General features: G+C 51.9%; 1 protein-coding gene across 4 annotated transcripts in view; it reads left to right on the forward strand.

Annotated features, from left to right (window-relative positions):
- Positions 1 to 10,874, forward strand: part of EXOC6B (exocyst complex component 6B) — a 219,116-nt gene extending 208,242 nt beyond the window's left edge. For all 4 annotated transcript variants that reach the window (XM_026048845.1, XM_026048846.1, XM_026048847.1 and 1 more), the window contains 2 exons: positions 3,155 to 3,267; positions 8,021 to 10,874. In XM_026048845.1, the coding sequence (XP_025904630.1) occupies positions 3,155 to 3,267; positions 8,021 to 8,147 (240 nt within the window). In that variant the 3' untranslated portion in view covers positions 8,148 to 10,874. The remainder of the gene's footprint in view (positions 1 to 3,154; positions 3,268 to 8,020) is intronic.
- Positions 10,875 to 27,935: the final 17,061 nt, after the last annotated feature.

Genomic DNA, 27,935 nt, shown 5'->3' on the forward strand with positions numbered 1-27,935 from the left:
CATCCCCTCCCGGGTTCATAGGGCGCCCGCTGCGATCCTGGTGCAAGTGTGCAAATTGCAGCGCCTGCTTTGATGTCGTTCCAGACGCACTTGGCAACGCTCGCCGACTCTGTTTCGAATCAGTTTGGATTCGCATTACGCTATTTCTGGCTGGGCTGGAAGAATTTTCTCCAGACCCAGCGCTGTCGGCTCATGTCGAAGGGAACACACTGTCTCGCATTGGCTTTTGCGTGGAGGGGAGATGCTCGCAGAGGCATTGTCGTGTCCCCGTCGCCACAAACGCGCTCTTAAACTGTAGCCATCCTGTCCCAGCACTTGATGGGAGGGCTGCAAAACCATGCTGGGAAATAATCTGCGCTTGGAAGAACTTGGTAGTGATGAGGGAGGTGGAAAAGAAGCGTTTTGAGCAGTTTTGTTTTAGGGAGATGGAGGGAGAGAAGGTGAAGTTCGGCCCTCACAAAGCAGAGGCTGCAGTTGGGCCGGGACCTGGAGGTTCACGGTGTTGCTTGCGCTATGTGTGCACCTAAGAACCCTCCTCTTCCCAGACCTCCCTTTTGAAGGCAGYACACCAACCTTCCTCCATGTCCTCATTTTCATAAATACACCTGTGAACAGATCGACCTGCCCCTTCTGTGTTTTTATTCTTGTTTTTTGCATGCTTTCCTCACTCCCGAGAATCAAGGTTTCTCGCAAGCTGCAAGCCTGCTGTCTGCACAGCCCAGCTGTAGTTTCCCGAGCCTATTGCGCGCTTTAATATAAGCACAATCAAAGCTCCTTTCTTTTTTTTTTTTTCCCCTTTTTCTCTTCCCCCCCCCTTCTTTTCCTTTCCCCCCAGTGCGCGCGCTGTCGAGTTTGATTTATAGCCTTGAAAAGGAGACTCTTTACTTGGAAGAATTAATGGTATTTGCATATTTTATGTTGGAATCTGCCCCGGAAGACTCGCCGAGCCCTCAGCGGAGCGGGGCTGCTGGGGGCCTGTGCGCACAACTACTTATTTTCCTTTGTTTTTCCACCCCCTCACCCCCTTTTTCAGATTTAGCTGCAGAGGTGAAAAGTTTAAACAGTAAAACCAATAAAACCACATTTATGTGACAGATAGATGGCAGCGAGGCGGCCCCGAGCGTTGTCCAAGCGCCCTCTCCTCGGCTGTCCCCGGATGAGCGCCCGGCATCGCTGCGCCCGCGAAGCCCAAGGCGCYGCCGGGCTGTCCCCGCGCACCTCGGAGCTATCCCGCTCTTCCCAGATGGATGTGGGTCAACGTGCCCAACACACACCGAGCATCCGTCACCGCCGTGGCGTGGCCCCCGGCAGCCTCCCGCAGGTTGGGGCGATCGCTCCCAGAGGTGCCCGGCATGCGGGAAGAGCCCGGGAAGGGCGCGAGCGCTTCCCTTGGGATAACCCCCCGTCCCGCGGGCACCGCACGGCCCCGTCACGACCCTCCCGGGCAAACGCGCCGCCTCAGAAAAGCCCCGCGAGCTGCYGCCTAATCCCTTCACCCCCCGCCACCGCGGCCGGCCATTGTTCCCGGCCGCTGGCTTTCTTCGCCCTGACCTACATAGTCCGGGCGGATCGTGTGGCGCGCTCCTCGCCGGGACCCCGAGGCAGCGGCGGGGCCAAAGCCCGCGGGCAGCGCGGGCCGCCGCCTCGCGCCGCGCCTCAGGCAGCGCCATGGAGACGCCGCCACAAAGGGGCCTCTGTGGCGGCCGCCGCTTGGCGGGGCCCCGCCGGGACAGGGCGAATGAAGACGTCCGTGGCGCTTGGCACCGGGGCCCGCGGCGATAGAGCGGTCACAGGGGCGACAGGAGGCGGCCGCTCTTAATTAACTTGTTCCCCGGGGCCGGGAGCCGCTCSGCGCCTCTGCCGGCTCCGGCGCTGCGGCGGCAGGAGCCCGGCGAGGCCAAGAGGGACGGAGGTTTAGTGGGAGCGACCGCCTCGTTAGGGCCGCCTTGGAGAGCGGCGGGACGGTGAAGCCCCGTGCGTAGGGTGGCAAGTGGCATTAAAGCTCTTGGTCAGAGGGCCCAGTCGTGTTGTGCACTGCTGTGATGCCTTGGCTGGGGTCTTCAAGCCTGGTGGCAGTGGTTTATTTATTTATGTATTTATTTATTTATTTATTTATTTATTTATTTATTTATTTATTTACCTTATTTATGTTTTTAGCTACTTCATTAGCTACTCCAAGGCTGCTGGGGTTGGTGGGCCACCAAAACTTGCTTTGTCCCATTCACTGCCCTGAAAAAGTCAGGAGCTGCCAGGGAATGGGGGGGGATCAGGTYGGGAGGACGCAGGTTTGGGGCAATATTGCTGGTGGCAAAAGCTGCCCAAATTGTGCTTGCAAAAGGCATCGACATGAGCGTTGAGTAGGCAAGATGAGACATCAAGTATGTTGTGAGAGCGGCTGGGAAGAGGGCAGAGAAAATGCAGGTGTCCCAGGCAGTCGTCATGGGCAAGGCTGAAGCTTGAAGGAGCTTCTGAGATGCCAGCTCATAGGGAAGCACTTGGGAAAACTGGGATTCATTTGCTTATTCCTTGCCCAAGGTCAAGGCCAGCCCATGGGCTGATGCTGGGAAGGCCGCAGGGAACACGGGGACCTTGGGGAGAGGACATGTGTGAGGACACGTGTGACACACACAGGTGCTCACTTTGTAGAGCTGAAGGCCTTGAGATGAGAGGAACTGCCACCTTCCCCCCAGAGCTGCCTGGGGATGGCAGTGGTTTCTCTAACAAACGTCTGGAAACCACCTGAGACTCCCAGGCTCCTCCTGTAGCTGCATTAACCTAAGATAAACCGCTGCCCTCCTGGATGTCCTCGTGCCTCCCCGGGGGAGCTTTGTTCGTTAAAGACATTTTGAAGATGTGAAGAAGTCTCAGCGGGCACCACGAGAAATCCCTGGGGCCCAGCTGACCTGCTCCAGGTGTTTGATTCCTCCCTTGCGCACGGAGCCCCTCCATTTCTCCATTTCTCCCCTAAAATAGAGGCCGCACGACGAAGGACTGTGATACGGCTGAATTAGCTAAAACCATAAAGGGCTTTGCATGTTTTTTTTCCTGCTGAATGGCACCTGTCCAGATTTTTTGCCAAGTTTGAGCTAAACGCGCTCTCCAGCCAACTCTTAAAAACCTCTTCTTGTTTGTTTCCTCCCTGTTTGTGCTGCAGCTCTTAGATCTGTTTATCCAGTGGGACTGGTCGACGTATCTGGCCGACTACGGGCAACCCACGTGCAAGTACCTTCGCGTGAACCCCACCACGGCCCTTGTCCTGCTGGAAAAGTGAGTGCAGGTCCAGACGCTCCCTGGACGCCCGTCAAGGCCCATCTCGGCCGTGCTTTTCGTCACGCGCGCTGCCTGGCCGCAGCAGCCGCCGCGATGGGCTTTGATATAAAAACTGGAGTAGATGCTAGCACGGTAGGAAGRGGTCTCCTACGAGAGCTTCCACTGCAGATGGAATGGTGAAGGCAATTTCCCCTGGAGCCCTTCTTTCCCCTCTTTCRCAAGAGGCTTCTGCTGTATGAAGGGGTGGCTGAAGCAAACCCCCCCCACCCAAATCATTTAAAATTGGTAGCCTGCATGTCTGTTTAGTGGCTCCATGGAGAAGATGTCAGGCTAAAAGCCCATCTAGGGGACAGGTTGCTGGTAGGAAGGGCAGGATCTGTCCCGTCAGGCAAGCAGGAGGCTGAGCCGCTCGTAAGTCTGGACTTGCCCGCGTGGTTTTTGTGCCAGCAAATGCTTTGCACAGCTTGAGCCTGAGGAGCAGAGCCTGAGCACTGGCCTGGGGCACCAGGACACTCCAGGTGAGCTCAGCTTGTGCACGGACCTTGCGCTGAGCACAGCAGCGAGCCGAGGTTGGAGCCTCGCAAGCCAGCAGCGTGGACGGGAAGTTCACCAAGGTCGTGCACTGAGCACGTGCTCCTCCAGCAGCCAAGGCAGCATTTCTGGCTGCTCTTTAAAAGCCGGAGACAGGTGTTGGCCAACACGGTCAAGAGAGCACAGAGGGAACGCGCCACATGTGCTGCACCTGTGCGTGCTCCTCTGCACAGCTCTGTCCTCCACTCCTTGTCCCCTTCAAAAATCCCAGCCCAAGTGGTAGTTTTTCCTATGGGGGCAGCACATTTGCTTCCATCCTCAGGAGAGGGATTCCCTTCACGTGTTGCTTCCCTAGCATGTAGCTGCAAGTGGAGGGATGCTCATCCTGCACGTGGAGGGAGGTGGCTTCGATGACACCTTCTTCTGGTGGACGCCCATGTGCTCGCCAGGAGGAGTGACCTTATTCCTGTCCCTTCCCTTGCCATGGACATCAAAGACATGCGGCTGTGAGCGAGTCGCSAGCTGATCTGACAGCAAAATGATCRGCCAAAATTAATAATTAATAATTAATAATTAATAATTAGTAATTTTCCAAGCAGCACATTCTGTGGCCGCTCCATTGCTGAGTCTTGTGTGGAGCAAAGCAGGATAAGCCTGGCCTCCTCCTTCAGCAGTATATTCCAGTTGGATTATTTCAGATTTAATGTGAAAGCAAATCCTCAGGATGAACTCGAGTTCTTTTTTCTTGGGGTACCTCTTTTTTTGCAGTGGGTATCTCTTCTTTTCTGGTGTGAGAATACCTGATTTCACATCAATTCTTGGCACATAAACATTGTCAGGAGGATATCTGGAGACCAAGCTGTCCTCGCAGGTGCTTGGAAAGCACTTTAGTGCATTACAGCGTTGTTTGCATGCATGCACTGTATGATATTATCATACAATCATAGAATCCTTAAGGTTGGACGGGACCTCTAGAGACCATCTAGTCCAAGCCACCCTGCACACACAGGGTCACCCAGAGCACGGGGCACAGGCTGCATCCAGGCAAGTTTTGAAGATCTCCAGAGAAGGAGACTCCACAACCTCCCTGGGCAGCCTGTTCCACGGCTCGGGCACCCTCATTGTCAAGATTTTTTTCCTTAAGTTCCTGCAGAACTTTTGGTGCTTCATTTTGTGGCCGTTTCCTCTAGTTCTCTCAGTGGCCACCACTGAAAAGCGGCTGCCCCATCCTCCCGAAAGGTCCCTCCAACACCCTSTGTTGGGCTGGGCTCTAGTTCGAGGCACACAAGGTCCTCTCCAAAGAGGGAGACCAGATGGCAGAGCCTCCCTGTCCCTAACCAGCCTTGGCAACAGGGCGACGTGAAATTCTGATCCGCCGCTTCGTTTTTTCCTTTTTTTTTCTTTTTAACTTGTTTTCACGATTATCTCTCTTCCTAATCACACCTCTCTCGTAGGATATCACGAGTGTAAGTATGCTGCTTGCTTGGGCTTTTACCTTCACCTTGCAATGACTTTATTGTTTGATTTAAATGGAGCACTAAACGATCTAAATGCAAGCTGGCTTTGAAACGGTTCCCGCCGGTAACTCTATCGTCTCAAATGCACTACTTACAACTAAAAGAGGAGCTTTTACTCTGTCGCTTTTTTTCTTTTTTTTYCCCCTTTATAGATTAACTTAAACAAAGCTCGCCTCCATTTAAGGTGGTGTTTGTTGACAGGGGTGGGGACAGCATTGAGCTTTCCCCTCTCCTTCCGCTTCTCATTCTTAATGCTGCTGCGTAGGGACGCCGGGGCCAAAGTGGATCTAGTTGACCTCGTGCTCCGCAGGCACAAGCTTTAAGAAGCGTTGAACCTCCAAAGAAGCTCTTAGCTGCTCAGAAACACGGCCTGGCTCTTTTAAACCTGATATTCTTGGCGTCCCGATTCACAGGGCTGGCTGTGGCGGCGCCTACAGCCACGGGAAGATCAGGTGCTCCCCATGGCCAGGTGAAACAGACTGGAGTCTGCGGATCGGGAGCAAATCCCTATGAAATCCCTGTGTGCTTCTGGCCGTGCCGGCAGCTCTGGAGATAGAGGCCATGGTCCCAGATTGCGAGTCCSGTTTGTGCCATTCCCAGCTGCATTAGTCCTCAGTTGTGCCACGGTTTTGGAAGGATATTTTTCCATCCACRTTGAGTCCATGACTTTGATGCCCAGCGGACGCTCCCGAATTCCCTGGATACACAGTGAGACTAAGGGCATAAAGTSGTTTGGAGAAGACTAGAAATTGGATGCTCAGTCCTTTGGAAAGATGCCTAGCTGTGTGTGACCACTAACACAKGTCCCAGCGGCGACTGAGCTTTGTGGGGGGCATCTGTCCCAAGGAGTACACAGATTTTGAGAGAACCATCAGGACCCCGGATGTCCCATTTGTCGAGCACTTAGTACCTGCAGATTCCCAGGCCTGGGATGTCCTGTACTGGGAATTTGGGGCTCTCCTGAGTACTCGGGAGGTTTGGAGGTAGCTCCAGCTTCCGCAGGTCCCGCTGCCCGCATTCGCTATCGTGCTCAGGTTCTTGTGCGCACAAACGAGGGCTCTGACTCGAGCCTGTCGTCATCCTCATCCATAACTGCAGCCAGGCAGCTCCTCTGTGTTTCAGCCAAAGGCACAGAGGTGATTTTTCCTTGCACGAGACCCTGTTTTCTGAGAAAGTAAGATTTCATGGGAATAAGTCTTCTCACCTGCAACCTTAAAACCTTGCTACCCAACAGGGTCTCTGTGGCCCCGTTCACACAGTGCAGCCACTGGCAACCTGCTTGGATTTAAAAATAAATACATAAAAGAAAGAAAAATTGCTGCTTTTGCGGCATAAAAGTGCTCCAAGCGATCTTGTTACTGTTGGGAAAGCAGCTCTGCTGTAATCCCGTGTCTTTGGGCACTTGTAACTTCAGCAAATTACCCTTTGGGATAAAGTTGTTAGCCTTGTTTTCAGTTCCAAGCTAGATGTTCTTTGGGAACGTTTCAGATTCCCTTTGGCTCTTTTGAGGAAGACTGAAGCCTGAAGAAACGTGGGTATTTATTTTATTTTGCTCTTTTAATCTGTTAAGTAACTTTCAAGAGGTTTGTTTGGTGCTGGGGTAGTTCAGCCCCCCCAATTTGAGGAACTGCCAACTTTCCAAGGATGATCATCACTATTTCCCAATCACCACGAGGCTTCATCCAGGTACCGTAGCTGAAAACACAGACTGATGTGGCTCATCCCAGACCGCCTGATTTAACTAGAAAATCGTTTGCAAATCCCAGCAATTATAAAAAATAGTGACCCCTTCTCGGCAGGCACAAGCTGCGTTTAGGATCTGCTACTGCCCCGTGGAAGGCTCGACTCTTTCTGGAGCACTTTGCTTTGCAGCTTTAGCACGTGGCTTGCTTGCAGAACTAATGCTTCGTGCGTGCACGGTGCTGCAGCTGCAAACACGAGCATGCATGGACTGCAGCTGCAAACACGAGCGTGCACGGGGCTGCAGCTGCAAATACGAGTGTGCATGGGGCTGCAGCTGCAAACATGATCATGCACGGAGCTGCAGCTGCAAGTGCAAGCGTGCACAGAGCTGCAGCTGCAAACACAAGCATGCACGGCACTGCAGCTGCAAGCACCAGCATGTATGGGGCTGCAGCATTGCATGCCGCAGAGAAACAGAGCTGCCTCGTTTTGGCAGAGCCCTTGGGGCACTTGTTAAGGCCAGTGCACTACTTGGTGCCCTAAAAGTTCAAGTTAAGAGAGTGGAGGGAATTAAAAAATGCAAATCTCGAGAAGATTTGGGGGAAACCCAAGGGGTTTGACCCTACATATGCCCTTAGCAGCACGAAAACTGTGCAGCTGTCATGAGAGCTGCACCTCTTGGCTGCATGCAACCAGTGTAAATGGTAAACAGCAATGCTGCAGATTCGGTGCTAAATCTTTACTTTCCTGGTGCTTTTGCCATTAATCTCTTAACATGGTAGGTATTGCCATTCAGAATGCAGCAAGACAACAGGCCACATGGGTTGTGACTTGTGCCACCCCTTGTGGCACAAACCCGTTCCCCAAAAACGGGAACGGACCATTTGGAGGCCGGCACCCCCTCTCCCCCACTGCACACACCTTGGAAGGGCCGCCGGGCGGGCGGTGGGTCCGGGGCGCCGCGCTGGGGACCCGGGGCGCCCACCCCACGCTCACCAGCCTCTCTCCACCCTGCGCAGGATGCGGGACACGAGCCGCAAGAACAACRTGTTCGCCCAGTTCCGCAAGAACGAGCGGGACAAGCAGAAGCTCATCGACACCGTGGCCAAGCAGCTGCGCGGCCTCATCAACAGCCACCACTCGTGAAGGCGCCGAGACCTCCCCGCCGCGCTCGGCCTCCGCCGCGCTCGGCCTCCTTGCTCCGAGAGAGCACCCGTGTTTTCCTATCCGCCTCTGTAGCCTCCACGAAACCTCCCTTCCTGACACACGGCCTCGCGCAGCAAGCAGGGAAGGAGGGCGAGCCAGGCTGGGCGCCGCCGGCACAAGCTCCTATTTTCAGGGGGCTGTAAGGCTGCAGGCTCGCAGGGAGTTTCATACCCACGCTGTTATTAATGATTATTTTGTGCAAGCCAAATTCGAAGCATCAGCTCAACTTTCCTTTGTTAAGTTATTCAACTGCAGAACGAACGAAAGCAAATATATATATATATATGTTGGAAGCAGCCGCGGTTTCCCATTCTTTCCACTGGCTCCAGTGAAACAACACACATTGGGGTCGCTTGTTAGCCTGCCTTGCAAATTAGCGCGTTGGTTTTGTGTGGGAAGAGGGGCAAAATGAATTCCCAACCTTTCTCTTTCATTTTATTTAATTTTCTTCCCCCTGCCGGTAAGGGCTGSTTTGCACCGTAGCTTGCAGATGCCTTGCTGCACCGCGAGGACCTGCTGTTGTCTTCTGTACCCATGCCACATGCAACGGGGCTCACGAGTGGCCTCATTAAACACGSATAGACAGTGCGAGTCTGGAGCTAAATCCTTCTGCATCCGCCCGGGGGAATCAGCACCAACATCCTGGATGGTCCCAAAGCAGAGCAGCGGCAGCAGCCAACTCAGCCTGGTTCCACCGAGCCTAAGGACCAGCTTCTCCTTGCACTGGAGGTGCCCAAACATCATCCCCTCCGAGCAAGGCACCCGGTGAGGACAACCCTGCTGCTATCAGGGCACTTTGTGGGTTTTGAGTTATGCAGAGAGGGGACTTTTGCCCTTTTCTTTACCCTTCTGACCCTAATTACTGCAGATGGAAGCTTATCCAGCTGGTTCCCCCACCTGCCGAGCCCCAATGCCGTATTGAAGGGAATTAAAGTCTCCAGTGTGTACATAAGCACCCTGGCCATGCTGGATCCTCCTGGATCCGACTGTTTTTTTTTTAACATCAAATGCACCAGATTGTCCTCACCCAACATCACTCCTGGAGGAGGTCAGTAAACCTTCTCTAACCTTCCAGGCGAGGTTTGTTCTTCTCAGACTCCTTCCACACCGTAGAAGGACAGGGCTGCTCTCAACGCTGCTGTGTCGTGACGCTTCCTTCTTGCACCTCGGCCCTTTCCTTCCTCACCAGATGCACTTTTTGCTTTGGGGCTCTTACTCGGGGAGCAATTCTGACTGCTCTGAAGACCTGAAGGGGATGGTGCTTTATTTTCCCTCCTCCTTCCTCAGCAATACATTTTWAAAAAWAWATATATATAAGGGTACATGGTACTTAACCCTGGAAGTAAATAGGCACATTGGAAGCAATGAACTTTTGCCCCATCAAAGCAATCTCCAAACATGAGGACCAATGGATGGGATATTCTCGTTGATGACAGGGAAGACCAAATGTTGGAAGATGGCTTTATGGTTCTTCTCTTTGATGGGGGAATCAGTGGGCACTTTTGGTTTAACCCRTAAAGTACCTACAAGAAGGATGGAGGAAAAAGAAGCAGGTGACGGAAAGTTGACCAGAAAGGGCTCAGCCTTGGTGGAGATGTCCCCACATAAGCCCACAAGTGCTTGCACTCAAGACAGAGTGAAGTGAAGAAGCAAAATCAGTTGACCCCCAATGGCGACTTCTTTTCAGCTCTCTGCAAGGCCAGCGCCTCCCCATAACCATGAAGTTGGCCACCTACCCATTGGTGAGAAGGTCCATGCAGCTCCTTGGTGGTGGGGTACCCATCCCCACCACCTGGCAAGGTGGAGACCCCATGGAGAATCCATGGAAGGAGAACCACCCTCACCACCTGGCAAGGCATCTTGCTGGCCGTGGGGAAGCCATTGGTGCCCCTGCTGTCTCCCATGGAACAGTGTGGACCACAGGACCTCCTTCCCATCTCCTGGTGATGCCACCACAGGATAGAGGGGCCATAGCATCAATAAGAGAAGTGAGGGCAAAACCAGGCAGAATGAGCTGCTCAGCAAGTCACCTCAGCCTCCTCCAAGCCATCAAGGTCCTACCAAGAGCCTGAAACCAATCCCAAGATAGCTGGTGGTGACCATAACATGGGAAGCTTCAGTCCGCGGGGCGCTCGCGCTAAGGGCCATTAAATAAATAGTAAGAAGCACTTTAAAATACTTCAAGCTGCTACGGAGGCTGGYGACGGCCGAGCATCCGCAAGCTCCACACACGGCATCTCCGGGGATTTATTAGCGGGAGGCTGGGCTGTCAAACACGATCCTGAGCCGCGTTCGTCAGCGGCGCTGCAGCCTTCGCCGCCGTTCCTGCCGTCCCGCACGGGTCTCCTCCCGCTGCCATGGGTTTCCCTGTGGCTCCTCATGCCGAGGCCGTGCCGAGCRCCGGGAATGGCACGGAGAGGGCCCGAGAGTTTCCGATTCCGGGAGGTCAGGCAGCCTTAACCGCAAGTCACATCACGGGGGTGAAAAATGGAATTTTGGTGCTCTGTTCCCAATTAACTTCTGTTCCAAGAGATGCCGTTCCATCCCTTCAAAATAGCATTAATCCTTTAAACGGATCGTCTAGAAAGCCCTGCAAGACATTTAAAACCCCCTGTAAACCTCCTGCTAATGATGGGTGTCCTCTGGTGCGGCTGGGATTGCTTAGGAGGGAGAAGCCCGTGCTGCAGCCCCGCAACGTGCAGGCAGGGCAGGGGCAGAGGAGCCCGCTGCAAGCGCCCGTTCCCACCCCAAAGTAAGTGATGCTGCTATTAACCCATCCGTGTGCAGACACGGAGGGTCCTTAGGGTTTTCTTTTCTTTTTTTAAGATTTTTTTTGGGGAGTTTTGGAGGAGGCAGCATCAGGCGTCCTCCTCCCTTGGCCCTCCAGGCCAGCGTGGTGGCACGTGGATCATTGAAGGTCACTCCTGGCAAGTCCCTTGCTCGTCCCRCCGGCGTCTTGCTCGACCCCAACACACTCCCACTCCTAGGGGCCCGTTGGCCTCTGCTGCCTTTTCCTCCTCTTGCCTGGGGAGGGGTGGAAGGCCTGAGTTTTTGTAAATTAAATGTGGTGAGAAAAAGAAAAAGRAAAAAAAAAAGCTTTTTTTGCACAAGTCGTTGCACAGGAAGGGGAAAATTTAGTAAATTAGGTTTAATTTTAAAGGGAACTTTTTTTTTTTTCCTTTCTTTCCTTAAAACTCACTAGCAGAGCTACTGATATAAAAAAATGGACTGATTTAGAAGAAAAAAATAAAATGGACTGCATGGTTTACAGGTTGAATTGCGTTAGAACTAGCATGTTGATCACAACTGTACATTTACCCTATTGTAACTTCTATTAAACAATACAGCATATAACTGTTTAAATAAGCGCCTGTGCTACGTGTGGCTTTGTGCCCCGGGGTCCAGGGAGGGACACGGGGTTGGCTGGCACATCAGGGGGACATGGCCAGGGCCAGAGCGGATCCAGGACTCCAAACTGTCCCATTTGGGACCTCTGGGACCTGCCTCTGCAAAATGATGCCCCATTGTCAAGGAAAATCCCTAGAGGTCAAAGATCCCAAGCTCACCAAGTGGAATAGGGTGGAGAAGGCCATAGTTGTGGGCAAGAACATGGGGTCGTGGTAGGTGGTGGGTTGGCCACAATGTTCTAGCTCGCATCTTTGGAGAAGTGAGATGGGGATCTTGGAGACCTAGAGAAGGTCAAAGCCACCACTGTGTTTGACGCTCTAAATGTGGTTGCTCCGGCCATCATGTCTCCAATTTGGATGCCTCTGTATTAGCAAGGATGCTAAAGATCAAAGAGGCTTTCAACGAAGGGTTCTTCTTCCTTCAAATTCTGGGTTTTTTTTTTTTTTTTTTTTTTTTTTTTTTTTTTTTTTTTTTTTTTTTTTCTATTTTTCATGTTCTGCACCAGAGCAGGACCCTGGCCCATGCTCACATCATATATGTGCTTGCTCTCATGCAATAGATTTCTCATCTCCTCGGGATTAGCAAGGGCACCTCCATGCTCCCGGGATCGGTGGCCAGCAGCAGATGCTCAGGAGGGCCAGCAGAGCCCAAGTGTCACCATTTTGGCTTTTCTGAGCCAGGTTACCTGGGGACTTYGGTGTTTATAGCCCTTGAGTACCTCCAACACTTGTTACAAATCCATTTATCCCGTCGGCCTCCATCCTGCCCGGGGCCACGCAGTTCCATGGGAGGATTTTGGTACAAGGTACCCCAGCACTGGGAAAATCTGAGTTCAGAGCTGTGGCCTTGGGCAAATCCCTTAGTCTTCAGCATGGTTCTCCATCTGCAAAACAAGGGTTTGMTGCCACGAGCGATGACGCAGAGGCTGACGGGAAGGGATGCTGCGATGCAGGGGGATGTCGTGGTGGTGCCTGAACTAGGGCATGAAGAAAGGCTGGAGCTTGCTGCAGGCCAGCTGTCCTTGCCCCACGTAACTTCTTGTCCTGGGTGTCCTCAGGACTGCATGGGACCCCCCTGCAACCCATGGAGGGACACCCCACTGGACTGGGATCGTATTGCAGTCCTGTTGCCCAAACCCTGGGATATGGTGCAGATGCAGACTGGGGCTGTCCCATACCCAGGAGACTCTCCTATAGCAAATTCACAGCTTGATGGAGGCATCTTCCAGTCCCAAGCCCTTACTGCGCCCCGTGGCAGCTCTGTTCCTGCGCTGCCTGACGCTGTCTGCCTTAAGGAGGATGATCCYGTGGGATGGAGACAGGGCTCATGTGACAACTCCGCTTTCTGCAACCTCAGCCAACCTCATCAAGGAAGGAGCTGAAGAGGTAAACCAAGGTGAAGGCAAGAAGGGACAGAGGCAGGAGGACATAAATGCTCCGAAGGATCTGTTCAAAAGCATTTGTGTTGCCTGCCTTGAAGAAAAGGAGAAAAAAAGCCCTCCCTGCTTGTGCTTGCAGGACTCAGCTCTTCATAAAACTACTACAGCAGAAGGCGAAAAGGAGGAAAACTGTTAGCTCTTACCGAACTTTTCGTGTCAAGGTGGAGGCTGCAGGTTGAAGAGYGGAGCATAAGCCTTGCCTAAGACCCCCAAATCAGCTTGAGGACCCAGTAATGGTGATTTGGGAGTCCCTTTCTCTTCACTGGCTCTAAAGGGTGACTAGCTGGGATGCAGGTCTCTGCGTAGGGGCTGGGTAACACCACCCAGAACAGCTGGGGACAAATCAGACCTCAGAGCCCCCAGCTGGGAGCCTCACTGTTGGGAGTGTTGGGCGGACAAGGATTTTGTGACCCATCAGATCCCGCAGCATTATATATATATATATATATATATCATTCTTCTTTAAATTGCCTCTTTGAATGAGTGAGGATTTTGTTCTAGAATTTGTTGGCCTTTCCAGAACCTTATTTCCTAGATGCTTACAAGTCTCCATGCCTGTGTTTAGCTGTGACCAGGCTGCACGTGCTTTTGTGCCAGCGCTTGTTCTTCATCCTTAATAACYCACTTGCTTCCCCGCTGTTTGATCTCAGGGTACACGTAGAGGAAGAGATCGGGCGCTCTTCCCAGCTGAGGATTTCCCTGTCTGGAAAAGCCCAGGGACTTCCTGCTCCCCATCATGTTCTCCCTGCCATTTCTCGTACATATTTCTGAGCTCTTTCTTGACACCGCCCAAGAAGATGCATGACACCAAGGAAGGCCAAGTACAGAGGCGTTAGTGCTTCCCTGGAAATGACTCATCAGACGCTATGGTGATATTTGTCACAGAGCTGTGGCAGAACTGCCTTGTTGTAGGCAGTATGATGTCCCTCATTATGAGCACTATTGCATTATTATAGGCCAGGGACTTTCATACCCAGGTCTTCTACCTCTTCAGCTGTTTTGAGGTGAAAGGCTCTTTCCTTGGTCCCTGACATCACATGTTGCACTATCAAATCTCACCACCTTGCTTTCACTCTGCTCTTCATGGTTGTCCAGGGTCTTCCCAGGTCTTGATACTCTGATCCCTGTTTGTGCAGGTRTTGCTTTGTCTCACAAGCAGATTTAGATAGCACAACTCTACTTTTTCTGTCAAAAAAAAAAAAAAAGAAATTACCAAAAAATGTACTGGGTTAAACTGGATTTGGCAAAAGCCAAGAGTGTTTTGAACAGTTTTTATACCCCCTGCAGCTCCTTTTCCAGGACAAACCCTTCCAAGTGGACTCTGAAGAAGAAGTGCCACCCTTGAAGCACTTGGAGTTGGAATGACTGGAAAGCTGAAAGCAAAAGTGGAGGAAGAAATCTAGTCCAAATCTGCTGTCATCACATGCCCAGAGAGCACAGGAGGAGGAAAACCAGGTAGAGGAGGAGTTTGATGTAGCAGATAAACAGATATGAGAAGGGAAAGGAATAGATAGCGTGGAGATAGCAAGACCTGTGGTGAGGACGGAAGTGAGGGAGATGAAACAGATYGGGAAAGGATTGCACCTCCCCTGGCAAGAAGAGAGGGTGAAATCCAAGAGGAATGAGTGCAGAACGTTACACACGGGGGAAGAACAGGGCGGGCAGGGGAACACGGGGAGTGGAATGCCTGGATTTGGGATGTGAAACTGGGTCAGATAGGGAGGAACCCAGAGGAGCAGTTGTGATGCCAAGAGAGGACATTCCAGGTGGGTGGGCACCAAGGTGCTGGGACAGCATCAGCCAGTGGTAGCAGGTGATGGGGAAGAAGCAAAGCCGGATCACGTGGGCAAAATCAGAGAATCCTAGGACCATTATGGTTGGAAAAGACCTTCAAGATCATCGAGTTACACAACTATCCTCCCTCTCCTCATCCTTCCCGTGTCGTTGCTTCCCYGGCATTTCCTCCAAAACGCACCGTAGCGTCTCCGGTCCCCATGTGGGASCGGGTGGCCGTCCCGCCAGTGACAGCCCCTCCATCTTCGCCGTGCGCTGGGCTGATGAGGAGAGGCAGCACACGTGCTTGAGCGGCGCTGCTAATTGCATTCTGCGGGGCGGTGATGGAGCGGAGGCTCCCGAGAGCCGCGCATCAAAGGCGGGCGCCCATCAATACCTGCCGGCCCGCGAACGCGATTAGCGAGGAGCAGCATCAATCACCGCCGCCCCTCCCTGACCCAGTGGCCCTTAATGCAGGTTGGGCTGCCGGGACGGCGGCACGGAAAATCCGATTTGCTCGCGAAAGGTTAAGCCACGGCGCGGATGAAAAATCACCGCGCTGCCGTGGCTCCTCGGCGCTCATTCATCTCGGTGCCGCGCGCCGGGGGACGGAGGCGCTGCCGGCGCGGGGCTGCCCGGGCGATTACTCAACGTCGCGGGGACGTGTGAAGTGCTAAAGACCCCCCGGCGGGGCACGGGGCGCTCGTTTGTATTCATTAGCTGGCCCGCTGCAGATGTCGGCGGGCTGCTGGAGGGGGGCGCGCGGGGAGACACGTGCTGGCGCTCACTCGCTCGCAGCCCGGCGCCGCGACCCAACGCAACGCAACGCAACGCAACGCAACGCAACGCAACGCAATGCGCGGTTCCTCTCCCTCGGTGGCCTCGGGCGCTCGCTGCTCGGCGCCGCTCCACATCAGCCCCTGGGCTGCACCGCGCCGCTGCCTCCAGCCTCCAAAAGGCAGTTCACACAATCACAGGCTATTCAAGGTTGGAAGTGACCTCTAGAGATCATCTAGTCCAACTTTCCCGCTCAAGCAGGCACACCTGGAGCATGTGGCACAGGGTGGCATCCTTGCCACAGGGTGGCAATTCCTTGCAACAAAAACGTGCCGGAGGCCGGGAAGGTGCCTGCAAGAAGCAGCTGGGCCAGGCCTCTAGGAAGTTGAGTTTCTCGAGTACTGACATGGTGTTGCAAGGTGCTGCATGATATTAGGACTCTAGTAGATGCTGTACAGCCCCATCCCACTGCTACCGTTGGCACACGTTTCTTCATCACATGGTGTGAAACCCCTGGATGAAGGCAGCCCTTAGCTCTTCCTCCTTGGTCTCCCCTCAGTGTCCTTGGTGATGRCTTTCCCTCTGACCTACCAGCCTCTCAATGTGCCAAAGCTGCAGGTTGTCCAGCAGGTTGCTGGATCTGTACCCATCTGGCCAAAAAAGGATGGGGCAACAGCCCTCCAGCTGTCACATTTCCATGGCACTTAACCTACCCACCTCCCTTACCTGYCTTTCTCCACAGCATCTAGAAGAAACCTACAGAAAAAGAGGACAAAATCCCCCTTAGTGTCCTTTAACCAAATATCTTTAGTACCCCACATCTGCAGGACTACATGGCTGTGATTGCAGCAGTGGATGCTTGAGAGACCCTCCCTCAGCATCCCAACCAGATGTGCTCTTCACAGTGTTGGGCTGGGGCTCCCAGAGTCCCTGTGGTTTGCTTTATAAAGGGTTGGGGGACACTGAGAACCTGCATTTGTTCCCCAAAATTGCTTTTGGTGGAAATCAGCCACATACCAAGAGACTGTGGCCTGTACCACCCTGTTGAAGTGTCTGAGACCGTTTTGTTCATCTCAAAGGGTTTGTGAATGGTGGAGTGAAGGACCTCAGCAGCATTTGCAGGTAGGAGATTGGAACACAGATGGGCTTCAGGTTGTGTTTGCTGACAGAAGCACGGGGTTTTAATGGGTCTGAGGTGGCAGAGAGCTGCGTTTTATTACTGAGGCCCTGATGAAAAGTCCAGCTGGAGCTGGGATGCTGCATGGAGTCAACCCATAGCATAAAAAAAAAAAAAAAAAAAGAAAGTGCTGTGACCTACATCGTGTCTGGATGCTCCCAGGTGGAACAAGCTCGACTATTTACCAGTCGAGCCTAAGTGACAGATCCAGCTGGGTCGATGGGGAGTGAGCGCTGAATTCCCATCCTCTCCAGCTGCGGTGAGTTGTTTTGTCTTGTCGGTGAACCCAGGAGGAATCAAGCAGCTTGTCAGGAGAGCCACAAGCTGCGCGCAAGTCTCTGCTAGTGCCTGCAGCTGAAAATCACCCTTCTCTGGCATCGCCCGGGAGAAAATAACTGCTGTCAGCTCTGGGGAAGAGGTTGCACGGCCAGTTTGTGCTCCAGCACAGGCTGCTCTAGCCTCAGCCTCCGGGTTCACGTCCTGCATGTGCCTCTGGGAAGCCCAGGCAGTGAATGATCCTGCAGGGGAGAAGACAGAGCTGCTGTGGTGCCCCGCACGGGCAGAAAATCTGGCCAGACCGGTGAATGTGAGAACAGTTGGCAAGTCTAGGTCCTGGGAACACCGCAGTGACACCGTGGTGTTTGACTCATGGATGCACGTGCGTGTGAGGTGGCACATGGAGAGATCCRCGTCTCCTTGGGCTTAGCCCAAGGCTTGGAACAAGCAGCAAGGAGAAAAAGCCAGCTTGGTTTCGGGCACTGGGCACAGTGTGTGTTAGGACTGGGCTTTTGAGGTGACCAGGGCAAGTTTTTCCCCACCAGGGGCATCAGTGTCCTCGAGATGGAGCCTGGGAACGCATTTCCCACCTGCTTGCAAGCCCGTGGGACACCCTCGTGGGGTCGGGCTGCAGCTGAGAGCCCTGCGGCCGCGTCTGTGCGAGCAAATGAAGGAGCTGCAGGGTTCAGACACCAAGTATCTTCTCTGTTCAATTATTAGTGCTCACCCAGATAATTCTCAGACGTGGCTCGGGAGTTCACGTGGACCACGGACCTCTCCCAACAGGCAGCCTGGATGTGGCCGAGCTGTTCTGGCAGGCAAGGGAGGTTAATTCAATGGGCAAAGGCTGGTCCCTGCCAGATGGCCTTGGGGCCAGGGAACAGCCCCAGACACGTCGAACGCGCTGGTCGAGATGTAACCTCCGTGTTTCTGCAGTGCAGACGTGGCCAATTGGGCTTTCATTTAGCAAAGCTGCAGTTGGAGTCTGTAGCGCTTGGCCACTTGCCAACCACGCAGCCATGAATACCTTGGCGATGCTAATTACTTATAATTAAACATATTAATACTAATTATCAGTAGCATCTTCTTGTTTTGTTTTCCAGCGTGGTTATTGGCAGTGGCTATGGCCATGTCTGGTTTTGTCACCAGCAAAGGTATGGCTTCTGGCAGCAGAGACGAGAGGAAGCTCTTGCTTTTACAACGAGCTGGTTAGATGCAATCAGCTCTGCTCTCTGCCCTTCCAGACCTCCTGTGAGACACTGGGAAAGCCCCTTGCCCCTGGAAACCCATGGTGCACATGGGAACTGGAACTGGAATGGGTGAAACCTCCTTCACCAGCAAAGGCTGGCTGAACTGCCTGTTCCTCCCTTGTCTTCTCCGTACATCTCATAAAATGCTCATGTTTTCCTGAGCTCTAGATCTGTCTTGTCGCCTGGGGAAGGTGCAAGGGCATTGAAGACGTGCATTGGGGAATGTCAAAAAGGAGATCCCAAGGCATGGAAATGCTTGGCTTTCCCTCTATTTATTCTTCTGTCTCTGAATCTAGGGGACTGTTCCTTTTTCAAGGACCAGGAGGCAACATGAAATTGAGGTTTATGAAGATCCGGGACATCCTTAGCCGCAGAGTCACGCTGTCTCCAGACAGATGAGCCAGTGACTAACGTACGTGTCTTCTTGTGCTTACTGAGACACACCTAAATTGCTTGGCTCCTTTCTAAACATTTTTTTGCAGCTGTTCTCCCCACCCTTGTAGGGAAATTGCACCCAAGACAAGCTGAGTGTGTGTGCCTGAACAACGCTACGCCCTGGGTGCACGCGAGTCGAGTTGAGGAGAGCTGGCTCTGAAGGAAACCCTTTCCTTGTCGAGAAGCTGTGGAAGGAAAGAGGGACGCTGCAAAAGAAGGCATGAGCTCAGCTGCACCAGGCATGGTCCATGCCCTGGAGACCTTGCAGCCCATGCAGGTTGTGCAGGAAAATGCAGCACAGCATGATGGACAGAAGTTGTGTGGATAGAGCCRGGGTTGGGGTCTGGTTTCCTCTGCTTCTCACAGCCCAGATTTTAATTAAGGGTATTTGCAGGCTCCTAACTTGCAGTCTGTGTTGAGAAACTCATCCCTCTTTCGAAGGATGCCTCGAAGTACCTCATGGTATTTAAGTAATTGAGGATTGCTAAAGCAATAATATCTACTTCTGTTCCTACTTCTGTTCTTTCCTTGTTTGAAGCCTCCTATGTTTCTAGATAAATAAATGTGGACCAGACCAGAAAGAGAGCGATGGAGACTGAAAGAGGCCATGCCAAGGCCTCCGCTTGTGTTTCCTACTGTTCAGGTAGGTTTTTCAACCATTCTATTTGTGTTTTTTTGTTTGGTTGCTTTCTTTTTCTTTCATTTCCAATTGAAATAGATGCGTTSTTTAGTTCAAAGACTTCCTAGATGAGGACAGGGAGGCTGAACCTCAACACTTTTATCTGAAAGGGAATTCTTGCTCTCCTGCTAGCTTTGCTCCAACTTTCCTTGGGGCTCTCTGCATCTGTTCCCCATCATCTTGCTGAGCAAAACCCTCTGTTTTTGAGAGGCATCCAGTCTCCCTCTCCTTCTTGGTGCTAGCGAGACCTCTGGGCCCCAGTTTGTGAGCTTCAGTGCAAGAAGGATGCAGACTGGTTGGAGACGGTCTAAAGTAGGGCTGCAGAGAGACCAGAAGACTGGAAAACATGTCCAAGGAGAGAAGATCAAAAGGATTGCAGTTGTTTAGTTTAGGAAAACTTTATAACAGCGTACAAATATGTAACAGGCTTCTGCAAAAGAGGAAGGGAATGAGCTGTTCTCCTTGTTCACCAGGACTGGGACAGGAAGCAATTGGCTTAAATTACAACCAGAGAGATTGAAGTCAGAAGGAAAATTTCCTATGGTGAATGGAGGCCTTCCAGTTGAGGGGCTGCAACAGGGCAGTATCTCCACTGAYGGAGGTCTGGCAACAGGTAGGACAAATGTAGGTCGTGAGTTGGGCTGGAGATGATGGGTGAGCACTGGGCTGGGTGCCATGCCAGGTGGTACTAAAAAGATTCTGGAGGCAGATTTTGAGTCATGTGCATGAAGACTACCTTGGAAATAGGCGTGGGGATCTGCAAAGGCTTGGGAAGAGGTATCAACTTGGCTCCCTTGGTCCCTCTGCTTGGCAGCCGGGCCATGGTGGGAGTTGCTGCCTCGTCAGCAGTGCCAATGCAGCCAAGTCAGGACAGTAACAGCACACTTTTAAACACTRTTTTCAGGATTTTCTTTTCTCCTAGGCCAGACCCAGATCATTCCAAAGGTCCTGAGAGTAACTCAGGCCAGATCGGGACTTCTTAAACTAGTTCTGCTGCTGCAGATATAGTAACCTCACCACAYCCTCTTCCTCTGAATCTCTCCCAATGTGCCTTACTCTTTCACAAAATTAGAAAGTGAGCAATTTACTGCATCGCTCATGAAATCTATGGCTCCCTAGGTGGCCTTTGAGGTCCTTCCAGTCTTATCTTGGTGGTAAAAATGAKTGCCTGGTAAAAGGTTTCCAGTTGGAGTATGGGGAAAATTCAGCTCCCAGAGTCACACACCTGACCTCAGCGTTGAAATTCAGCTGCAGACTTCTAGGAGTTCAGTGGCCTGGCCTCTATCGTTGGTGTCTGAGGAGGAAACGATTCTCGGGGGGACCTGAGCTCTGTTTACCAGCTATGTGTGCATGTCTTGGATACCCCAGAACACCTCAAGTACCATCTGGTACTGTGTATGGGCAGTTGGGGCTTAACTTAAAGACCTAGACCACACAGTCAGTGCAATGGAGAGCTATCAGTTGACTAAGAGTCTTCATAAAACATCAGCTGCAGACCTCCATAGACTRGGAAAGTGTCCTAGGAAACAGAACAAGAAGGAATTTGCTCTCACCTGTGGCATCGCAGATGCACTGCAATCTGCCTACCTACGGAGGTGAAGATGGGACATGGAGACCTCCCTTTCTCAATGCTTTGGGAGGACCACTGCAAAGAACATCAGCTTTCACAGCAAGCTCCAACCACGAGGGCATGGAGAGATGCACCATGCCCAGCAGGTTCCTGGGGCAGCCAGCACATACATGAGCACTGGGCTGAAGGTCAGCCTTGGTCAGAGAGCTACTCCCAGCTCTTTATGCCTTGTCTGCAAAGCAAATGCCTTGTTCAAACACACCCCTCCATTGGCAAACACGAGAAGAAAAGCAACAAAATGATGGACTGGTAGGAGCTGGGAGTGGAAAGCTGCTATGGCTTCACAAAGTTGAACCCCTCCGAGCTGAGATGGGAGGATAGGCAGCTGGATTAGTGTAAGCCTTCACATCTGATGTGTGGGAGCCAGGGTGGAAGGAGCTGTATGTCCTCTTCCTGTCCCATCCATTCTTCCTCTTAGCACGCACACGGGCAGAACTCCTGGTTTCTGTTAAAAGAACAAGAAGGTGTGATATATGTGATAGCTCTCCTGCAGGGCTTTGTGAAACAGAGCTGTGCTAAAATCAGCTCCAAATAGCCCTTAGGCCAAGGTGCTGTTGGAAGGGAGAAGTTGTCTTCTTGGCCCCATTTCTGAAGACCCAAGGTGGGGCTTGAGGAAGGATTSTTTTCAGGGAGTGGGATTGGAGACGTCTTGGGCAAGGACACCTTTCTGTGGGTCCAGGATAGTGAGTGTGCAAACTTGAAGCAAAATCCTGGCTTGATTGTTCTGAGCATGACTTAATGATGCTAGCTATATAATCAAGCCAAAAAAAAAAAAAAAAAGTGTTTGTCAGGCAGAACAGTAGATTGMGAAGGGCAGAGATGATATGGTCATTAATCCCATAAAACAGAGAAAATAAAGGTAATAATTGCCTGCAGAGCAGAGAAGCTGGTGTGGGAAACCTGTAAAAYGCTAGGAGAGCAATACTGCTGTTGAATCCATCATGTTTAGTGCCCAGCAGTCACAACTTTTGTTCCTGCTGTCTTCCTTCCAAGCCGTTTTTGTTGATGGTGAGTGAGGGTGAGGTCTGAGTGCAGATGATGGGGTGGAAAGGACCGTGGTGACCCTCATGGGGATCTGATCAGGGACTGGCCAACTTCAATGACACCTAGATATGACCAAAAATCTGAGAAAAACACTCCAAATTTTGATTTGAAGGGASTCTAGTGGTTTTCTTTGAGATCTCTCCCACTATTTTGATGTTCTTTTTAGGTTRCGAGCACCAAAGGATGAGGTCCCTTTACACCAAATGCTGTAAAGCCATAAAATGGGTGACGTCCTTTCCTGAAACATTTGATTTCCTATGTAAAAGCATGAGGAAAGGGAAGACGGATATTCCTTAATGTTGAACAGGGAGCAGGGAACTGTGGCCCCATCTCGGTRGATCTCAGATCAGTCTACTGACTGCTGGGCTCTTCTGCCAGGTCGCAATGCCAGATGGATTTCCAATGAATAGATGCTCCAGAATTCAGGGTTTTACTCTTCCACCACAAAATGGTCCCTCCAGCTCCTGAAGTATGTTCTGTAGGCCTCACTTCTATTTCAAATGATGCTTTTTAGGTGTCAAGAAAATCACTGTCATARCAGGAGAGAATTTACAAGAGGAGAAGCACCTGAAGAGGAAGAATCACAGAATCACAGAATATTCAAGGTTGGAAGGGACCTCTACAGATCATCTAGTCCAACCTTCCTGCTCAAGCAGGCACACCTAGAGCATGTGGCACAGGGYGGCATCCAGGCGGGTTTTGAAGACCTCCAGAGTAGGAGACTCCACAACCTCCCTGGGCAGCCTKTTCCACTGCTCTGTCACCCTCACAGTAAGGAAGTTCCTCCTCACCTGGAGACGGAGAAGAAGAAGAGGAGATGAGGTTCTGGAGATGAGGTTCTCACTTTGGACAACATGAGAATCAGAGATGAAATGAACATCAGGGAGCAAAAAGCTGTGGTAAGTATTTCATAAGCCTCATCTTTCACTAGGTACATCAAATTCAACCTGTGATTGTCTTAAAATCTTGGTTCTCCCCTTGTGAGATAGCATTGATTTAGATGCCAATTTGCACCAGCTTTCTAGATGCATATTTTGACTGACTGCTGCTAAAAGCACAGTTGGCATCCATGAAAGGAGGGTGGTGAAACAGGCAAAAACACAATGATGTTACAGTAAGAAGTCAGCAATGCGGCTACTGGAGAACTTGTGGGCACCATCAGTCACTTCTCTATCAGGAAAGAGGTTTGAGAAGCTCAGAGAAGGGTAACAAGAAGATTGTGAAGGCTCGTTTGGAGAGAAATGAGGACTGAGAAGAGACAAACAAGTGTAGGGCTTGAAAAAACAATCTGTGCAGAAGAACAAGAGTGTAGGGAAGGAACATTTGGACTGTCTAAGAATGGAAGAAGGCTTCAAGAAATAAAAAAAAAATGGAAGATAATCCAAGAAACCAGTGGTTATCCTTTCCACATAATTGGGCAGTGGAGCTTGTTACGTCTAGAAGGGACCAAGACTAAAAAATTTATTCACGTTCAAGGGGGAATTGGACGTTTCTTGAAAGGGGAGCACTCAAAAAGCTGCTAATGACTTTTGGAAGGGATATGAAGCCCAAACCTTCTGAGCTCCTAGACACTCCATGACATTTTGAATATGGGTCTTACTGCTGCTGTTCCCAGGAACGTCCTTCACTGGAGGGGACCTCACTGAGGTTGTGGGACAATAGAGTTGGTCCTCAAGAACAGTCCTCCCTCATGAAGATGCATGAGATAAAGAAGGCGAGGAAGCCCTCCGGATGCAGGTGGGCAGGAGAGTGTCAAGTGACCGTAATCTAACAGTGTGACCTTCCAACATGCAGCATGGGGTGGTCTTGGCAAGGCTCTCTCATGACCTAGACTTGTTATCAAAGTAAGATCTGATGGGGCTTCTGATGGACGGAGCTTCCAGTGTGTCTACAGGAGGAAAGCACAAACGGGGCAGAAATTTCCCACCCCAGCTCTGCTTTTTGCTTCTCCCCATCTCTGGCTGCCCACTCTGCTTCCCAGCTGGGATGCTKCAGGTCTGGGAAGGGAAAAGCAAGGCTGAAAATTCCTGCTGGCTGAATCCCCCTCTCTCCCTCATCTGGGGCAGGTGCCRCCACGTGAAAGAGCCAGTCCTCCATGCCCGAGACACGGGTGGATGCAGTCGTGGGGTGGATGTGTGTGCGCGTATGGAAGCCAGGGAGCCAAACAGTAGCTTTTTCTGTTCCTGGCTACTTTGACGTGGTGATCAGAGGAGCTGGCCAGAGTCCTAATGAAGATAAATGGACATCCCCCTCTCCTTCGCTCCTCCGGCTTTTATTGATGGGCTGAGGGGTGAAAGGCGAGAGCCTGAATGTTCGTTTAAGCAGACATCACGAGTTTCTTTGGAGGGGAGGGTGCAAGAAAAACCGCCTTGTGCCTGGAAGTTACTCCAAGATGAGCACGCTCGGCTTTACAAGCCTTTCTCCATTCCTTCCCCATCCATCACTTCCCGGGAGCCCTTTGTAAATGCAAATTGCACTTTGATAGGAATAATGCACTGAGCCTCTATTAGTGTCTGTGTAATGGAGAGGGCTATTTTAATGCAATCATTCTTGAGAAGCTCCTCTGTGCCGTATTTTAGGCTGTGTATCAAAAACCAATCTGAAAACGCGCTCCTCCCCTCCGCTCCTGCCCGGCTCCCTGCTTTGCGGGCACCGGGAGCTCGGCCTTTGGATTCCCATTGGATTCCCGTGGCGGCTGGGCTGCTCTTGCCATGTGAATGAGAGCTCGGTCCATCCGACGCATCCCGGTTGGGATGCCCAACCACGAGCTGGTGCGCGTGGAGATGGGACCATCTGCTCCCTTCAGAGCTGSTGGTCTCCAGATGGGCTTTGAGGTGGGATGAACCACTGCGATCACTGGGAAAGTTTATTCCCATCTCTCCGGTGCAATTTTCCATCAGCAGTGGAGTTGCTGACTCCCGTCCATGAACGTCTCGTGGTGTGGAAGAGTAGGTGAAGGTCTCGTGGTGTTGGAGAGCAAGTATTTCTTGCAGAGCAGCCTCCAATTCGCACTGGGCTCCACAAAGTTTTGCTCATGTCCCAGCCTAATCGCTCCTTCRTAGAGTGTGGAGCAGCAGCTCCAGCGCTGAAATTGGTTTAAGCTGCTTTAAAATAAAATAACGTGACATAACATAAACCCCAACAGTCTAAGCCAGTGAGATCCCCCTCCACACACACACTCTGGGAGGTCAGAACAAAATGGCTTTGAACTGTTTAAAAACAAATSAGAGCTGCCATTTGTCTTCATTAATGAGATACTTAAACAGTTCTTTTTAATAGCTTTTTGATGCATATGCCAAATGAGGGGGGAAAAAAAAAAAAAAAAGGAAGAAAAAAAAAGGTCTTATTTTCTGCCCCAAAGGCCATTCTTCTCCATGCCCCTTCCCACCTTAACCCCTAAATCCTGCTTTTTCCTGGCGTTATCACCAGCTGCCCCTCAGAGCAGTGCAGGGACCATCTCCAGAGCTTCGTGAGACCCCACAATTTGCACCAGCAAAGATCTCATTGGAAGGGAGGTGGCTTTTTCTACTTGCCCTSGGACTGTTGGGCAGGATTTATTCTTCTGGAGAAGCTAATCTCTGTTGGATCAGTTTGTCTCATCCTACCTGTTTGGCTATGGGGCAGCTGGAGAGRGTTTTTCCATCAGTGGAAACCACAACCACTTGAAATCAAGGCCAATTTGTAGCCTGCTCCCTAAGAAGGGCTACAATGAGGCGGTCCCCATGCAGCTCTTCTGAGATTGGGGTGGAGGACAAGGACAATTTGACTTGCAAGGAGAGAACTAAAGGAAGGAAACAAGGAGCAGAGGGGGCACTTTCCTGCTCCGTGAGGAGCAGAAGAAGAGGAACAGTGGTAGTGCTCAGCGAAATCCCCGTCTGGAAGGACAAAAGGAGGAGAAATTAAAGCCAGATTTGTTCCCCTGGGCTGGAGGAAGGAGGATCCCTATTGGTTTGTTCCTCCTTTCTTGCTTCCTTTAAAGCCAGGAGATCAATGGCGACACTTAATGAGAACCGTCCAGCTGCACGAGGTGGACAATGCGGAACAGGGAAGGACATCCCGGCGTCCCGGAGATTTTACAGCTGTTTGGAGCGCCGGGATCCGTCCCCATAACATGCAGCCCTGCTTCTGTTCCAATTTCCGTGCACGGTGGCCATCGCTTTGCACCGTGCTGAGATAGCGACCACTCCATCCAAAGAGGTTGTGTTTGTGGACATGGGTCCTACTTGACACCGGGATGAGCTCCATGAGCTCCAGCCGTGATCTGCTTTGGGGACCAGTCAGTGCAGGGTCACCACGGTGTTCGTGCAATCCGCTTCCAGGTTCAGAGAGGATCCAGGAGCACTGGGCCTAAGTTGGCTCTGAAGGCAGGGGATTTGGGACATAGATTTCCAGCCAAAGCCGAACTTTCCTGGTCTCGGCTATGGAGCTCCTCATAGGCATGAGATGGTGGGAGCTGATGAAGGTGCTAATGGGTTGACTCTCTGGAGCAAGAGCAAAGCTCCTCCTCCTGGTCTCATCATGAAGGTGCCCAGAGACCTGGAGCTCTTCAGGGCACACAGGAGGTTCCCACAGGAGGTAGATGTGACGTTGCCCTTTGCACAGTGAACTTGCCCCAAAACGGAGGCCTCCTTCGCTCTGAGAGGCAGAACTTGCCCAGCACCAGATCTTCGGCCTTTACCAAGTCCAAACCTGTGCTCTGGTGCCAGGCCCAGACCTTGGCTTTTCCAGGCAGCGCGGAGTCGCCTCGGCAGTGGCCTCAGCGCCYGGCCCTGGGGATGCTCCTCTTTCCCAGCTCATTATTTTATCTGTCACCCGATAGGTCTCTAGCCAAGCGCTGTCCCTTGAGCTTCGGTGGGGAGGGAGAGAGACCTTTCGGGGGCAGGAAAGGGGGCTAGTAACGTCCTTGCTATGGGGATGTAAAGCTGATTATTGCAGAAGCCAACGGTTGCTTTTTGTCCCGGTATAAATTCGTTTTATTTCATGCAGACAAGAAAAATATAAAATTTGCAAACTCGGCCCAGCTGGGCTTGAATTTCCTTCCCTGCTCTCGAGCCGGGAATAGCAAGGAGCAGCACGGAGACCCGGAGGAACGCGCAGGGTCTCCTTGGGGGCAGAGGATGAGCAAGGCAGCTCTTCCCGTTTCTTTCCAGGGATTTGGGGAGAGAGGAAGGAGCTAGAGGGAAGCGTGAGCTTGCAGAGAGCCCGCGAGAGCTTCTCAGTAGCATCTCCCAAGCCTCATCCCTGCAAAACACGCAGCCGTGTGTCCCGAGCCCTGCCCAGTGCCCAGCTCCGGTTACGCCAGCCTTTTCCCCATCAATGAGCGCGGAGACGTCAGCACAGTTTATTTTTCCCTGGTGCAGGGTAAGATGTTTCTCATTACGTCTTTTTAATTCCACGAGAGGCAGCCTGGCCTGCTGAATGGCCGTTTTTCCTGCAATGATGCAAAAAAGGGAAAAAAAGGCCCAAATCCACCTACCCGCTTGGAGCAGCAGGCTGGCGAGGAGGCTGGGGAGCGAGGAGGCTCCGTGGGGAGCAATGAGGCTGGCGGCGGGAGCGGAGGCTGCTTGGGAGGAAAAGGAGCCGCTCGGATGTTGGGACCTTTATCTGTTTATTTGTTTGTTTGTTTGTTTATTTAGTGTCAGAAAGGCACCTAAAGCGGGTTTTTAGGAGGTGGTGGATGTTGTGGAGATATTAGAAAGGAAGATAGAAGAAGGTGTGGAGATAAAGAAGGGGAGAAAGGAAAGAAGGGAAAAGGAAGGAAGGAAGGAAGGAAGGAAGGAAGGAAGGAAGGAAGGAAGGAAGGAAGGAAGGAAGGAAGGAAGGAAGGAAGGAAGGAAGGAA

Source organism: Nothoprocta perdicaria, unplaced genomic scaffold (assembly GCF_003342845.1).
Source record: "Nothoprocta perdicaria isolate Ctin4 unplaced genomic scaffold, notPer1 scaffold_58, whole genome shotgun sequence".
Lineage (NCBI taxonomy): Eukaryota > Metazoa > Chordata > Aves > Tinamiformes > Tinamidae > Nothoprocta > Nothoprocta perdicaria.